This window comes from Rattus rattus, chromosome 14 (genome assembly GCF_011064425.1).
Source record: "Rattus rattus isolate New Zealand chromosome 14, Rrattus_CSIRO_v1, whole genome shotgun sequence".
Taxonomy (NCBI): Eukaryota; Metazoa; Chordata; class Mammalia; order Rodentia; family Muridae; genus Rattus; species Rattus rattus.
Genome location: NC_046167.1, coordinates 32693890 through 32708649, shown reverse-complemented (window position 1 = coordinate 32708649; position 14760 = coordinate 32693890). Strand labels below are relative to the sequence as shown.

At 42.8% G+C, this 14760-nt stretch overlaps 1 protein-coding gene across 1 annotated transcript in view; it reads right to left on the bottom strand.

Moving 5' to 3' along the window:
- Positions 1-12097, bottom strand: part of B3galnt2 (beta-1,3-N-acetylgalactosaminyltransferase 2) — a 40024-nt gene extending 27927 nt beyond the window's left edge. Inside the window, exons 1-2 of the mRNA XM_032885223.1 lie at positions 11763-12097; positions 1001-1148 (exon numbers count right to left, since the gene is read on the bottom strand). Of these exons, the coding sequence (XP_032741114.1) occupies positions 1001-1148; positions 11763-11877 (263 nt within the window). The 5' untranslated portion in view covers positions 11878-12097. The remainder of the gene's footprint in view (positions 1-1000; positions 1149-11762) is intronic.
- Positions 12098-14760: the final 2663 nt, after the last annotated feature.

The following is a 14760-nucleotide window of genomic DNA, read 5'->3' as shown; positions in this document are numbered from 1 at the left end:
TCCTTGCTAGGTTATAAGATTTATTATAGCAATCATGGACTAAGGAAACCTATCAGGAAGAGGAATGGAAGCTGCCATGAGGAAGATAGGGAATCTATAAATGTTCACTATTAGTGACAAGAAAATTCCCAACTGCAGTTTACCTCAACAGCCAATCAAGAAAATTACAGTTTAATAGAACCCCAAGAGGATGTTCTGTGGTCAGCCCGGGTGTCTTGCCTGTCTTCCCAGCTCCTCACATAGCCCTGAGAGATCCTCATGCGGAGAAGGAACTCGGGCCCTTAGTGCATGACTGCAATAATTAACCCTATTACCAAGCAAGAAAGACTCAGCACCACCCCCAGAGCCTGAGTTCTAGCAGCCATTCCCATCATGCCCAGTAAGAATGTGCCGTCAACTACTCGGTTTCCTTGTTTCCCATGCCAACCACTCTGCTCTAACCATTTCTGACCAGCTGCTGGGCCGTCTACTATCAGCAAGAGAGGCACTGCAAAGCCCAGCTCTGGGCGGATGGTTACAAGAGTATGGCATGCCACGGACACTGTAGATTATCCCACTAAAAATACTAAAAACTGGGAAAGTGAAGTTATTGAAAATATTCTTTCAAGTACCTTTTGGCTTAAAATCTTGATAAAAATTACTTCTAAAAGTCAGACGGAAATGGCCATTCTTCCAAAAGAGCCATGTTTCCAAACCAGTCTCTCTTTTTAAAAAAAGATTTTTATTTTAGCTATGAGTGTTTTGGCTACATGTATGTCTGTGTACCACAAGTGTGCAGAGCCCACAGAAGCCAGAAAGGACGTCAGATCCCTTGGACCTAGAGTTACAGACATTCACCATGTGGGTGCTGGGAATTGAACCTAGATCCTCTGGAAGGCAGGCAAATACTCTTAGTCACCAAGCTGTCTATCCAGCCCCAGTGTCTGACTTTTTAAAAGTAAGGGGTTTTTGCTCTTTTTCAATTCCTGAACCAGGTTAGGGACTAATTCAGAAAACCCACCGTTGACTTAATGTAGAATGCTGCAGCAAATCCTTCAGCCAGGTGCTCCTTATCACATTTCGAAGTTCGTGGTTGTTTCGAGCTGATAACACACCAACTACCACATCATAGTGATGAAATTTCCCCTGAGGAAGTAAGGCTGATTGATCTATAAATAAGTAACATAAATTGCGAGTCAGTCATGACATCTCAACTACAGTAAACTCAGCATATTTCATAAAAAGTTTATTACAAATAAAACACTTATGCTTGTAAGATATATAAACAGAAACAAAAATTTTAAACTTCACTTGAAAATTTAAAAACCCATAAACTCAGCATCCAGAAATATGTACAACTAACATTCTGGTATGTAGGCTTTTGGTATCTCATATGTATGTATGTATCTATGCAGGCATAAAAAGATTTTCAGAACAAGTGAGCTTTGCTATACGAATTGGCTGTAGAAGACAAGATGGCATAAATAACAAATACTGGCCACAGTTCGAGTCCTGGACCCTTCACATATTTACTGTGAGATTTTGTGGGTGTGCTGTTGGGTTATAACATGGAGTCCAGACTGACGTCAACACCTACAGAGGTGAAGAAGACTAGCTCTGACCTTCCAGTATTACTGCTTTCATCGCCCCAGGACTGGGACAAGCATGTACCTGGCTGACTGTGAGTCACTTAACCTCTTGAGTCTGTTTTCCTTAGATATAAAAGACTACAATATTTCTCATAAATATGTAAGAATTAAGTGAGGTAATACATATAAAGGTCCTAGCTTAGGACTAGTAGCACATAAGTGATAGTTATTAAGTTTGGGGGATGAATCAAAGGACCTCCATGTTAGACACTATCACTATCACTCTCTCCCCTCTCTCCCCCTCCCCCCCCCCTCTCCCCCCCTCCCTCTCTCTCTCTCTCTCTCTCTTTCTCTTGCACACACACACACACACACACACACACACACACACTCTAGTCAGCTAAAACTTTTTTCATTTCAAACCAAATTTTCTAAAGAATGAAATCAGAAGTAACATTTTAGTAAGGGAAAAAAGTCCCATAACAAGTCATTCATATATATATATATATATATATATATATATATATATATATATTCATATATCACTTTTTTCTGTTGTTTTAGTTTTAAAAATTCATCCTTAGAAATAAGATAGAAGAGAGGCTATGCCTTTCTTTTTATTGGTAGCTTTTAAGCTTAAGAGCTACAAGCTGATTTAGAACTCCAATAAGGATTCCATTTTATCTTTCTCCAGTGGTGGGAACTGACTCAAAATGTTTTCAAAAGTAAATTACTGAGGGCCAAGGATCTTCACCATATTAAATGCAATGTTTTTATATGGTGTATGCTCTAGGTATTCAGTCTAAATCCAACAGAAACATGTTGATACCTTCTCAACGAACCAATAAAAATAGCTAGGGGACAGATTATTTTACTATAATAATTTAAAAGATATTAAACTGTAACAATTTTAGCACTGTTAAGAATTTTCACATAGCTAACCTTATTTTCCATAAAATAGATTGTAGTCAGTGTACTTGTAAAGAGGCATTTCGATTCTAAAGAGATATTTGTATTGCTCTATCACAAATCTTGTACCAAAATGAGTTCAATAAACATAGAATTTGTCTTCAACATGAATCTGCATGCTCATGGATTAAGCTTGCCCATCATCCTTTAACACCTGACATTAATATAGTAAGCATTACATATAGGCTATCCTTTCTTTTGATGTGCTGGGGACATTGTGCATGCTATGCCAGCCCTACTATTGACCTACATCCCCAGCCCTATAGTATGACTTCATGTTCATCACCATGACACACAGATACTTACTGAGCAAATGAGAAGACAATACAGAGAAAAATCAGTACCTTGCCCTAAATGTTAAATTTTTTTAAAATTCAGAGACCAGAAACACTTTTCCTCAATCATATAACAATATAAAAGCTATAGCTATTGCTAGAACTAACTCTAAATGAGTAAAATTTAGAATATAACTGAAATTCTTGTATAAAGCTGCCAATGATATTAATAGTTAGTGCACTCTAGTGACAGGACAGAGGCAATGTAATCACCATCAATCCCACAGTTAAAATAAGGCACTACCTCAGGGTTGGGGATTTAGCTCAGTGGTAGAGCGCTTGCTTAGCCCTGGGTTCGGTCCCCAGCTCCAAAAAAAGAAAAGGAGAAAAAAAAAAAAAAAAAGACACTACCTCAGGTAAGCAATTTGCCTCCCATATGTCTCTATTTCATAATCAAGCAACAACTAACAGAGGAGAAAAAAAAATCTTTTCTTTTTGTTTGAGACAAGGATATGTGTTACCTAAGCTGGTAAGAAACTGAGCTTGAACTCCTGATCCTCCTGCCCCTACCTCTCAAATGCTAGACTGCATCTACGAAACACCACACCTAGCTAGAATTTTTAAATTCTAATTTTTAATTTCAGCTTCTATTTCAAAGTATCTTTTTAAAAGATTAATAATTGGCAGCTGAAGAGATGGCTCAGTGGTTAAGAGCACTGACTGATCTTCCAGAGGTCCTGAGTTCAATTCCCAGCAACCACATGGTGGCTCACAACCATCTATAATGGGATCTGATGCCCTCTTCTGGTGTGTCTAAAGACAGCTACAGTGTACTCATATATAAAATAAAAAAAAAAGATTAAAAATCTTTAAAAGGCCAAATGGTGGTGGAACTTGCCTGTGATCCCAGAACTTGGGAGGCAGAGGCAGGAGGATCTCTATGAGTTCGAGGCTAGCCTGATCTACAGAGTGAGTTCCAGAATAGCCACAGCTATGCAAGAGAAACTCTGTTTCAAAAACACCAAAACCTAACCAAATCAAACCAAACAAACAAACAAACAAAGAGAAACAACAAAATCTGTAAAAGGCCAAAGGCAAAAGTCACATTTCAACCTGTCCTTCATTAATCTGACATCAGAAAATAAAGTTCTAGACAAAAACAAATTTTCAGAATAATTCAAATATCCCTGAGCTCAAAATAGTACCTCATTCGTGGTATCTAATCAAAGTAGATCATCTAGAAATAGTGCACACTGCACATTAATTTAACCTCTGAATGCTTCAGATGTCTTCATGAAAAATTTCTCATAACTATCCCTTTCTGGGCACTAAATCTAGTTTCTGTTTAGACTGTAGGCTTTTACTGAGACTAGTTTCTCCATGAACCATCCATATTACGAGGTCTGTGGCTTTGTTTTAAATAACTAAATGTATACAAAGATAACCCCTAGCAGCCTAAAGATAACCCCTAGCAGCCTGAAGATCACAGCCTTTTGATGGCATTGTACTCTGTCTGATGTCCTTTCTCCCTGCTTCTAACTCCCATCTAAGCCACGTCTGTTCAACTGCTTTACTTTGCAGGCATCAATTTTTTTTTTTTTTGCAAAGAATCCAGAATGTATCTTGGCCTCCTAGAGAACTTCTATTCCCAGATACACTGCAGTCAGATTAAAAAAACAAAAACAAAAACAACCCCGAATTCTACCACACACATACCCATGTGATCCCATCCAATAGACTCCCCCAAATAAACAGGTAAAAGTTTCCCGTGGTAATCACTCAGGCTTGTAGCCCCTTTCAGGAGTTTCACTTTATATACTCATCTCACAGTTATATGGGGTAAGCAGGGGAAACCTAGCTTGATATCAGTATTCAGAAACATGAAGGGGGTGGGAGGACGGACGACCAAGACAGAAGCACTAAGGGACAAGTCAAGAAGGAAGGCAACTGTTGTGGTTTGCCCTGGAGTTATCTGTATTTTGATGCCAATTCCACTGCCCCAAGGACAGCTGCCTAGTCACTTACTCAGGACTCAGGTGACTTCACCTGAACCTTCTCCCCATTGAATTTGTAAAGTACAGGTGAGGGGCAGGTACAGGATAGAAGGAGGCCTGTCATTGGAGGAGAAGGAAGGATGGGCGGGAGAGAAGTTTGAAGGAAGAGGAGGAGACTGGAACAGAGAGGAGGAGAGAGGGAGAAGCTGTGGCAGGATGATGGAGGCTGGCGTAAAGATCTCACTCTGTGTATTTACAGGTTGTTATCAATGTTCCTAAGGGATGGATGGTCCTGGGCTTTGCATGTTTAAGTGGGCAATTATATCTTATCAATTGGATCTAAGATTATTGTGTCATGTGTTCTTTTATGTGAGTGTAGGAAAGTGTGCGGCGGCAGGAGACACTGGGCAGCCAAGGGGTTGGGATGTGTTTCCGCCAAGATATCTAGCAGATATCTTGGGGCACTGGTGCAGGACCTAGCGAGGTAAAAGACAACAATACATTTTTTTTCTATTTTTTATATTTTTACAACAACAGGCAACAACTTATGGGAGGGAAAGCCCAACTTCACTAGACACTGAGTTTGAATTAGAGCAACATTACATTAGATTTCTTCTCCATTTGAAGTGACAAACGTCCTCTTCAACGGTAAAAATCAAATGGCAGGTACTTCAAGAGAATGCTGACAGTGATCTCAAGATAACATCTATTCTGCCTCACTGCTGTGGGACTGCAGTCTGGAGCCAGACCTGGTGACAGACACCTGCAATCCCAGCACTCGGGGAGGCAGAGGCAGGTGGGTCTCTGAGTTTGAGGCCAGCCTGATCTACATAGTGAGTTCTTGGACAGCCAGGGAGGGGGCAAAGAGCAGGGGGGTGGGGAGAGGGAGGTAGAACCTGTCTCAAAAAACCAAAACCGAACCAAAAGCCATACAAAACAAAACCCAGGACATACTATGAATACATATTCAACATTTTAGGAAGGGTAGGAACTTTGTTGACATTTGATTTCCTCAAATGCTGTTCACCTTATATTTTGAGGCATCACCGATCAATTTAGGCTGGGTATCGAGTAAGTCCCAGGATCCTTCTGCCCCACTTCCTAAGTGCTGGGATTACAACTGTGCAATTACCATGGCTGGCTTAGGCCATGAGGATGGGGAGGGGGGTTGGTGCTGGAGACCTAATTCAGATCCTCATGCTTATTTTAAGACAAACATTTTACCAATTGAGCTAGCTTCCCAACCCCGTACATTTCCTTTTTAAAATTAAATGATTGAGAGGCCTCAGCTTGTGAGAATATATCAGCCTGCACAGTCACATGTCTGAAAAGAATGTGTGTGATACATCAAGAACATTTTCAAAATACATTTTTCAAAACATGTACTATATTGAAAATAATCCAGAAGTACAAACCAAGTTTCTTTCCTTTCATTTAAAAATAATTTTGAGTTTTCCTCAACAGAACTTGGTTTCCTTTATGAAAGAAATATATTTAAATTATAAGGTCCTCATGGCATGTAAATAGGTAATACAGGTAGAAAGTTCCTATCATCTCAGTTTTATTCTCTTGATTCATTCACTCAGACTGAGCATTTCGTATGACTGCTGTACTAAATGGCACAGGCCCACAGGGAACAAGATCTTCACAATGACAGGAATAACTCACAACCCCAGGCAAGGGCCCCAAGGAGCAATGACTATTTATTTTAGTAAGTAATCTATCTTGAGAGCCTGGCAACTTGCTGGGCTTTGCAATAACCTTGGGCTTTAAAAGGGTAAGGGAAGTTGACCTCGAAACTGATTATTCAAAATAAGCCTAAGAAGTGAAAAGACCACAAAAAAAAAACAAAACAAAAAACCCCCCTTCTCATATGTACGCGCTTGATGACACCCGTCACAATCAGGCAGAAATCTTGAAAATGAGGAAAACGTATGAGCCCATTACAGATTTGCTGGTGAGCCAGTCAACTGGGTCACTACAGTGTGCACCTGCCAGCCTCAATGAACCATACTGGCATAGACTTTAGCCAAGACCCACTATGATGGTTTACACATGTTTGGCCCAGGGAGTAGCACTGTTAGGAGGAATAGTAGCACTTGTAGGAATAGGTGTGACACTGTGAGCACCGGCTTTGATACCCTTGTCCAAGCTGCCTGGAAGTTAGTATTCGGATAGTAGCCTTCAGATGAAGATGTGGAACTCTCAGCTCCTCCTGCACCATGCCTGCCTGGATGCTACCATGCTCCCACCTCGATGATAATGGAATAAATCTCTGAACCTGTAAGCCAGCCCCAATTAAATGCTGTCCTTATAAAAGTTGCTTTGGTCATGGTGTCTGTTCACAGCAGTAGAACCCTAAGACAGTGACTGGGGTATTTCTGTGATAGGCTTGACCATGTTTTTATTTGGAAGAATGTGAATGTTGGGATTTGGAATGCAGTCGAATGCTTTATATGGGGCTCGATGGGCTATCCTAGAAGGAATATGGGAGACTTTATTACTGATAATGATTTGAATTGTGAAGACCTGGCCCAAGAGGTTTCAATGGAGAATTTTAACATGTAGCCTAGTGACTGTTTTTGTGGTATTTTGGTGAAGAATGTGTCTGCTTTTTGTCCTTATCTAAAGAGTCTTCCTGAGGTTAAGGAGAAGACTCTAATTGCATTGACAAAGAAGTCACAGAAATACCCATCTTAGACTTTGATCTCTGGTTAAGCCTCATGAAGAGCATTTTAAACAAGAATACCAAGCTGAGAAAGGAAAATATAAAATATATGTCCTTTAGGGGGACCAGGAAGTAAAATGGAGCTGAATCCTGTGTTCAAAGATTTTAAATTCAATTAAGCAGAAGTTCAAGGCCAGCATGGAACAGAGCAAGTTCTAGGTAAAGAAAAACTTATATCTAGGCTTGGTGAAATATACCTTTAATCCCAGTGCTTAGGAAACAGACATGCAGATCTCAGAGTTCAGTCAGTCTAAAGAGCAAGTTCCAGGACAGCCAAGCTTAGGCAGTGAAGGAAAACAGAAAGCTGGTGATACTGTAATAGAACAAGGGGACCATGTTCCGGCACCAGCAAGCCGCAGAACTCAGCAGCTTTGGCCACATGGCTCTGGCTTTAGAGTCTAGAATAGAAGCAACTGCTGGGACAATTGATGCTGGCTAGCTGGAGTTAAGAAATAGTGGTGATTAAGGAGACCAGCATCACTGAGGTGAAATCTTCTGGGAAGTGTTTTCTGAGAACACAAAGAAGCTATGCTTCAGAGCTAGCCAAGGTTGTACCTCGTGCTACAGATGTCCCTGGTAATGTGTTAAGAATCACCCAGGTTTTGAGGAATGAAAGGGTCATGAATAGCAGCTGAAGCTTGTGAGAGTCCATGAAAGGCCACTAGTGAAGGTGCAGCACCAGTTGCGGTTGATGGCCCAGGACTGAAGGGGTCATGCAAAGCAGTTGAGGCTTGGCACCATGAAGAGAGCCTATGAGAGGCTACTGATGAAGCCTTGCTGCAGCATTAGACCCCAGTGTGTTGGAGATGCTAGTACCAGGGATGATCAACAAGAACAGCAGCAGCAATGGAGTGGATCAACCTGAGCTTAGAGGGCTACAGAGGGCAGAGCTCCTCCTTTGGAGAAGCCCAGAAGATCATGTGTAGATCACAGACATTGAAACAAGAAGCTGTAACACTGAAGTTGCCGTGAAGACCCCAAGATTTTTTGAGATACCAGAATCATGGGTTATCTGCTGAGGAAAACTGCTAATGGGGAGGGGAACCAGCCCAGGAGAAAGAAGTTTGTTGCAGTCAACAAAGATGAAAAAGGAATTCTGAAGACTGCTTCAACATTACATGGAGATGCAGTCTGGAGTTTGCCCAGATGGTTTCCTGACTTGCTTATGGGATTGAAGTTAAATCATTGGATGAATCTCAGAAGAGACCTTGAATTTTGGACTTTTAACATTGTTGAGACTGTTCTAGACTATGGGGACTTTGGACGTAGGACTAAATGTATTTTCTTTATTATGCCATAGGTTAAGTAAGGCCCCCATAGCCTCATGTGTTTGAACAAACCTATAGGGGCCAGGGAGTGGAATGTAATGGTTTATATATGTTTGGCCCAGGGAGTGGCACTATTAGGAGGTTGGAACAGGTGTTGGAATAGCTCCTTCTGCATCATGCCTGCCTGGATGCTGCCATGTTCTCTCCTTGATGAAAATGGACTGAACCTCTAAACCTGTAAGCCAGCCCCAATTAAACATTGTCTTTGCAAGTGCTGCCTTGGTAGTGATGTCAGCTTACAGCAGTAAAATCCAAACTAAGACACTCATCAAAATTCCAGGAGTGACTCAGGCACTGATATGAGTGTTTTGCCGACCAAATTCTTATAGCTTATATACATGGGAACTGAAGTCCTGAGATATATAGCATAGAAGGATACTTTTGGAAGAACCAGCCCTAGGCAAAAGCTAGACAACAAGCTCAATTTGTCTTTGAACTGCTTGCCCAGTCTATCCACAAACATGCTGGACCCAGGTATCCAGCCCTACACCTAGCTAGCTATCCAAATAAGTACTTGGTCATAAGCTACTTTTCTTTACAACTCTGGCTTCCTTTTTTCAAGATACCTTACAAAGAGAAGCCTTTTCTCAATCACATAAGCTTTCTATATTGATCACTGCATAATTTTTGCTAAGGCACTGCCCAAAACCAGTTGGCAAAAATCAAGTCACAGTTTTTATCCCGGCTATTGTTTCCTTTCCTGTCTGTACCTAAGGTGTGCTATCCTTCACAAGAGACCTTCCTCCTAACCAGTTGTGCTCCATGACTGGTTTCAGCTGTTTAAAGACACTGTATTAGAGAAGTTGCTAATCTTAGCACCGGCATGGCAGACTCTCTTCTCTCAGATCCCTGCTTGGCTGTCACCTTTTTGCAGGGGCCGTCCTTGATCTCTTAGATCAACTTTTAGAACGCTGCCTCATTTTGTCTCATCATACTCACCACAGTTACAGTCTTATGCTGTCTCCCCTTTCAAATGGTTAAGACTTGTAGGCAGGCACTTTACATTAACTACTTGCTAAGATGGCCTAGCAGCCTTCTACCGTTTGCTGAACCAACCATTATCCAGAGGGCTTTTCTAATATTCAGGGAAGGTAAATTTCCCTTTCAAAAAAGGTATTGGACTAATGAAATGGTTCATCAGGTCGAAGGACTTGCTAAGTCTGATAATCAAACTCTGAACATCACAAAATCAGAACCCATATGGTGGAAGAAGAGAACGAACTCACAAGTTGTCTGTTCTTCAACTTTTTACAAAAGCTCCATGTAGTATCAATGTACACACCTGAGTGTGCGAACACACACATGCACATACACACAGACACACAAATGTAAAAAAGTACTATTGTGGCTTAAATGGGATTTCAGACAGAGTAGCAGAAAAGAAAACAAATATTAAAATGCTATTATTTCAAGAGAAAGATACTTAGCAAAATCTCAGGTTTTAGGCTTAATGTATGTGGTCAGAAAGTAAAAATGCCCAAATGTTTTAAATATTTCAACAGCAAAATAGGAAAAAGAGCTGTGGGAATTTTTTGCAATCAAAATACTTCTGCTTTTGTTTTGAAGTACCATGAGAGGAGAGTGGGATAGGAATCTGTCTAATTAAAACATCCTACTGATTATCAGACAAAGCTCCAATATTAACACAACATTAATTTTTACAACTAGTACGATCCCATGCAACCCTGACTCTTCCTATAGCTTGCTTCCTTAACCTAGTCTAGTCTAGATGGATAAGCATTAAAACATCAGGAAAAAATCTTTTTCAAACACAAAAACTGCTTGCAGTCTTACTTAAATACAAGCTCAGAGGCAAGGTTTATTGTGTTGAATCCCAAGACTGCTAATGTTAAGGTCATACATAGTCTACAGTGGCTCTGCAAATAGATCCCAGAACTCTCTCAACCCCAACAGACGTTAGGCGGCAAAGCATTTTGTATGTATGACCTTTCTTAACTAGTGTGTAAAAGTCCCACAAGCTAAAAACACATAATGTACTTTCATTATGCCACTAAAGTGATTCTTTTCAGTCACATGAATAGCCTTTCCAAAAAAACAGTGGTTGTCTAATAGCAAAAGAGAGCACTACTAAAATAACCCCAGGGTAATCTGGTAACAATCTGAGTTTTGAGGATTGCTAAATAAGGCGTAAGACTTAGTTTGTGATGGCTGTGAAGACCAGTTTTAAAACTAACAGCTGTTTGGATATGAAATGGTAAGATAAATCCTAACGTAGTTAAAAAATAAAACAAGCATTACCCTATCCTTAAAATAGTTATCTAGTTCTCATTACACACACACACACACACACACACACACACACACACACACACACACATTCTGGAAAAAACTTGAAAAGGACACACAGGAGACACGAAAGTAGTGTTGAGAGTGACAGGACACTGCGGGCAAACCGTCAGGTCAGGTTGTAAGGCGAACGAGAGCAAAAATTTCATTCCCACAATGGATGAAATTTGGGAACAAATGTACGCAACTTAAAGAAGAATCCGGTATTCCTAGGTCCCTTAATTAGCAAGCTACTCAAGCACAACTACAGGGGTGACTCCACTCACGTCTAGATGTTTCCCTGGCTTACCCCATGATCAGAGAACACAAAGTACAGTCAGTTCCTCCTCGTTGCAAAGTGAATCCTGACAGCAAAGCCAGCACCGGCAGCACCGGCAGGCTCGGAGAGAAGCCCCCCAAGTTGTGACCAGGGCCCCCGACCACGACATGGGCTGTTGAGCACTAGCTAATAAGAAACGAACAGTCCGGATCGCCCAACGCCAATGAAAAGACTCATTTGTTCGGTCCGTACTAGGACGTCGGAGCACTCCCTGTGCCCCTCCAGGCATCCCCGAGGCCTCCCACGAGCTCAGCGACCAAGCCCCTCACCTCACCTGCCGCGCTGGGCTCCGTGTTGTGGGGGGCCGGAGGGGAACGGAGCCAGAGGTGCCAGAGGTGCAGAGCGGCCCCGAGCACGCAAGGGCACAGCAGCACCAGCCAGTTTCGCATTGGCCGCTCCCACCTCTCGCCCCCGCCGCGCTCTCCCGCGTCCCGTCCAATAGCGAGGGGACCTAAGAACACCGAGTGCTACCGGCAGCGTTCGCGCCCACGCCTGGCGTTGTCTTCGCCGCTCGCGACTTAGATCCGTACCTCGAGCGGCCGCCGCTTCCCGGCCAAGGCACCGCCCCCGCGTGCGTGGCCTTCCCACCCGTTCCGCCCTCCTCGCTCTTGCCCAGCCCTTCAGTCCGCGTTCTAGCACGCTCCTGTCTGCCGGAAGGGCGGGAGGGTAGTCCCTCACTGAGCACAGGAGGGAGGCGTGCCTGAGATTCTAAGCCGTAGAAACTACATTTCCCATGGAGCTATGCACGCTGCTACGCGACGCTGGAGGAGGCGAAATGCACACACGAAGCATGCGCGTCTCTTATCAGACTGAGAAGCATGCGCGTCTCTCACCAGGCTGCAGTTCCTTAGCGGCACATTAAGCATGCGCGTTCGCCTTCACGATAATGCTTCCCGGTAGTTCAGGCAGGCACTCAACACACGGAACCTGCAGGTTAACTGCTCAGGTTGCTGTCCGACCCCCTCAGCTGTGGACGTTGCTGCAGGGCGCATGTCCTCGAGGAGCGGTTGCTTAGTCGGGGCAGGTTATTATGGCGCCGCAGCGCTTAAAAAGATGGAGGGCAGCGGGGGAGCCTGAGCGCGGAGTAGCATGGAATTTCCGGTTTCCCTCTAGTTAGCAACGCCTGGTGAGGAGGACTAGAAGCCCCGGGTCTCGCTATGAAAAGCGAGAACAGAGGAGAATCCCGGACCTGGAGGCTGCTGCAGCCCCTGGTCCTGGGTGCCCACGCGCTCCTCACTAGGATAACTGTCGGAAGCACGGGAGTAAGAGTTTCGCTTACCAGATGATTTTGACATGTTCCTACCAAGTTGAGGTGACCAAATATGTGAGGGTTGGGTTTCCAGAAGATCCATCTCCAGCCCGCGTTAGAAGCAAACTTCATTGGAGCCACCTCTCAAGCTCGGCATCATAGCAGTTTAGTGTCAAAAAAGCAATTGCACCCCCTGCCCCCAATCCCATCCCCTAGTGTCTCACATAGATGACTGAAACTGTTCTGCAGAGGATAACCTCGAACTCTTGATCTTTCTGTCTTTACCTCGACAAACCTGAGCCAAGCAGTGCTTTGGGATGCAACCTAGGGCTTAATCTATACTAGGCAAGCACTTTACCAACACAGCTACATCCTCAATTGGACACTAAGCTTGACTTTTTGTTTGTTTTTTTCATTTGTGTGTGCGCGCCCGCGTGCACGTGTGTCGGGCCAGGGAGGTCTATCCATCCCATCCCTTGGAGCTGGAGTTTTGAGTGGTTGTGAGCCACCCTGTGGGAACTGAAATCGGGTCCTCAGGAAGAGCAGCAAGAGCTCTCAACTATTGAGCCATCTCTTCAGCCCCTTAAGATAGCGTTTTCTTTGGCTAATTTTGCAATGTTTTTTTTTTTTAATTTTAATTTTTTATTTAGTTTAATCATGTAAAAGTTGTATTCTGCCGTTGTACATACTTAATAGAAAAACTCACATGGTCAAATTTGTTTCCATGAAAAGAAATTTGTTTGAGCTGGGGATGAAGCTCAATGGTAGAGCCTTGCCTACCAATGGGCAGTCGGGTTGATGCCCACCCAACCCAGTACAAAAAGGGGAAGGAACACGTAAATTTGTTATTCATTACAAATCCAGACTAGTTGAAACAATAGTAATCATTTCGTATCTCAGACTGTAGTACAGGTCAGGAATTTGGGAACTAAGTTCTAGTTCAAGTTTTCAAAGTTGCAGGAATATTATCAACCAGGGCTTCATGGTGTGTTGACGAGTCTGCTTTATACATTGCATACTTAGATGGCAGACTTAGATTTCTCTTTAATAATGGAGACCAAACATATGGCTGTTAGGCAGATATCACCAACTTCTGTATGTTCCTTTCCTTTTAAGGAAGAATAATTTAAAGGTTTATTTTTTAATTTGTGTGTGTGTGTGTGTGTGTGTGTGTGTTTGTGTGTGCCTGCGCGCGCAAGGGTGTGTATCCATAAGTACAAGTGCCCTTGGAGACTAAAACAAGACATATTCCCTGGGGTAGAATATAGTGGTGCTGGTAAGCTACCCAGTGTGGGTGCTGGGACCCAGAATTTTTTGCCCTATTCATGAGACCCTCAAAGAGACCACCAGAGACCACAACTTCAATGCAAGCAAACAAGAGTCTTTATTCAGGCTTGAACCTGGGCCACAAACTGTCCTGATACAATAGGGTAGGAGAGCAGCCCCAAGGTCTAGGGCCATGAGGTTTACAAAGGAAAAAATCCCGCAAACAGGGATTTCCAAGCCTTGTGTTACATGATTGGGTAAGAGGATAAAGGGATGTTGGCCTTTAAGCTGATTGGTTTACAGTATCAGGTCAAACCACAAGGAGGGACCACACTTATAAAAGGAGTTTCCTGACCTGGGAATGATTCATGGTTACTTAGCCTACCCTGTTATTACTGGCTAGCTCAGCTGTTATGTCTACGTTGCACTTGCCAAGAATCTCTCTTTTTTTCTCCAGAACTCAAGGGTCAGGGCCAAGTCACTTTGAGGACAAAAGCCTAAAATGGAATTTAAAAAAAAATATATCAAAATGGAGTTTGTTCTGCTACTTTAGTCCCTTCAGACTCAGGTCCCTACCTTTTTTTGGTAGAATTTTCTTTGTTTAAAAACTATGATGGGGGCTAGAGAAATAGCGTTACAGTTAAACACAGTTGTTGCTCTAGCAGGGGACCCAGGTTTGGTTTCCAGCATCCACATAGTGACTCACAACTACCTTAGCAACCATTTTAGAATATCTGATGTCCTCCTTCTGAGCTCT